This window comes from Camellia sinensis, chromosome 9 (genome assembly GCF_055761805.1).
Source record: "Camellia sinensis isolate YWXY chromosome 9, ASM5576180v1, whole genome shotgun sequence".
In the NCBI taxonomy this organism is placed as follows: Eukaryota; Viridiplantae; Streptophyta; class Magnoliopsida; order Ericales; family Theaceae; genus Camellia; species Camellia sinensis.
Genome location: NC_138969.1, coordinates 146,314,271 through 146,316,072, shown reverse-complemented (window position 1 = coordinate 146,316,072; position 1,802 = coordinate 146,314,271). Strand labels below are relative to the sequence as shown.

At 45.4% G+C, this 1,802-nt stretch overlaps 1 protein-coding gene across 1 annotated transcript; it reads right to left on the bottom strand.

Moving 5' to 3' along the window:
- Positions 1-721: 721 nt before the first annotated feature.
- Positions 722-1,288, bottom strand: LOC145799800 (uncharacterized). Its single transcript, XM_082889432.1, has one exon. The coding sequence runs from the start codon at positions 1,286-1,288 to the stop codon at positions 722-724; it is 567 nt and encodes a 188-aa protein (XP_082745558.1).
- Positions 1,289-1,802: the final 514 nt, after the last annotated feature.

Here is a 1,802-nt window from a genome sequence, read left to right as displayed (position 1 = left end):
ATATTTCGAGTCATTCAATTTCATTTTGTAAGTTCGGAGAATGCCGAATGTCGCAACTAACTCGGCTAGATGAGCATATTTTTCCTTGGATTTCACCACCATATCATCAATGTATACTTCCATGGTGCGGTAGAGCTATTCTTTAAACATAGTGGTGACCAGCCTCTGGTACGTTGCCCCCATATTCTTCAGTCTGAACTGTATAACCTTATAGCAATAGGTTCCTCGTGGGGTGAGGAATGTGGTCTTTTCCTGGTCCTCCAAATGCATGGTAATTTGGTGGTAACGCCGGTAAGCATCCAAAAAACTCATGTGTTGGTGGTGCGCAATTCCGTCCACGAGTTGGTCAATTCAGGGAAGAGGAAAACAATCCTTGGGGTAGGCCTTGTTCAAGTTTGTGAAATCTACACAAACACGCCAAGATCCGTTTTTCTTCTTGACAACCACAGTATTGGACAGCCACGTCAGATAGGTTACTTCATGAATTGCCCCGGCTTCCAATAGTTTGTCAACTTCGTCAACAACGGCCGAATTATGCTCCGCAGCCGACCGTCGACTTTTCTGAATAATTGGTTTAACGTTGGGTCAACGTTTAATCGGTGTTAGGCTATGCTCAGATCCACCCCCTGCATCTCATACGGCATCCAAGAAAATACGTCGATGTTGCCGAGTAAGAAGGAAACCATCTCTTGTCTTTCAGTTGCGTTCAATGAGGTGTCGATCATGAAGAACTTTCCCCTTTGATTTCGACCTGATCGAGGTCTTCTGTTGCCTTATCACTAGGGGTTTTTCCAACATCCTTGGGGACTTCCCGAACTGGGACTTCAATCGAGTTTACTTCCAGTTCCTTTGGCTTCTTTGCCGAAATAGTAATGTAGCATGCCTTTGCTGACTTTTGAGAACCCCAAATTTGCTTGATGCCATGTTGTGTTATAAAGTGGAGTAACTGATGGTAGGTACTTGGTACGGCCTGCATTGTATGCAACCAGGTTCTTTCCATGATGAGATTGTATGGTGATGGAAGTTTGACGACCAAAAACTCCACATCGACTAATTTGGTACCTGCACGGACTGATAATGTGATCTTGCCCAAAAGGTACTCAGGGTTGGCATTGAAGCCAAACAAGGGATAGTCGGCCAGTACCAAGTCTGAATCGGTGAAGCCGAGTTTAATAAATGTTTTGTAATACATTATCTCTGAGGTGCTCACCTGATCGATCAGAACGCATTCGACGACGAATCTGTGTACGCATAACTCCACGACAAGGGTATCGTCGTGGGGCAGCATTCCCCCTTCAAGATCGGCGTCATCGAAGCTAATTTTGCTGGTTTCATGAGGCTGTTTGGCTGGTGTAAACGGGTTGGATAGGCTCGGTTATAACTGGATCGTATGTACCTGAGTTGGCAGCAACAGACTATATATCATGTAAATCACACCAAGTGGAGGTGAATCCGACCGTAGAGCTACAGTGTTTGGTGGATTGTTCTTACGGACATGTTGTGCCAGTCGGTCATCTTGCACCAATTCCTCCAGGTGGTCCTTCAGTGCATAACAGCTGTCAATGTCGTGGCCATGGTCCTTGTGATATTCACACCACCTATCCCTTCATCTAGTATTAGGGGGTCCAATCATCTTGGCGGCCACTTAAAGAATGACAGATGCTGGGTCAAAGTTTAGGGCCCTTCGTGCGGTGATATTCTCTGGACCAAGCATGGTTCTTGGTCTAACATCATCTCTTTATGGAACATCATCAAGGACAAGTGAAGGATCATCTGTTACATCTACCATGAACGCGTTTTAG

Bases quoted from the DNA above. Each gene is read 5' to 3' on its own strand.
- LOC145799800 (XM_082889432.1), bottom strand. From the start codon at position 1,288: ATGCTGCCCCACGACGATACCCTTGTCGTGGAGTTATGCGTACACAGA.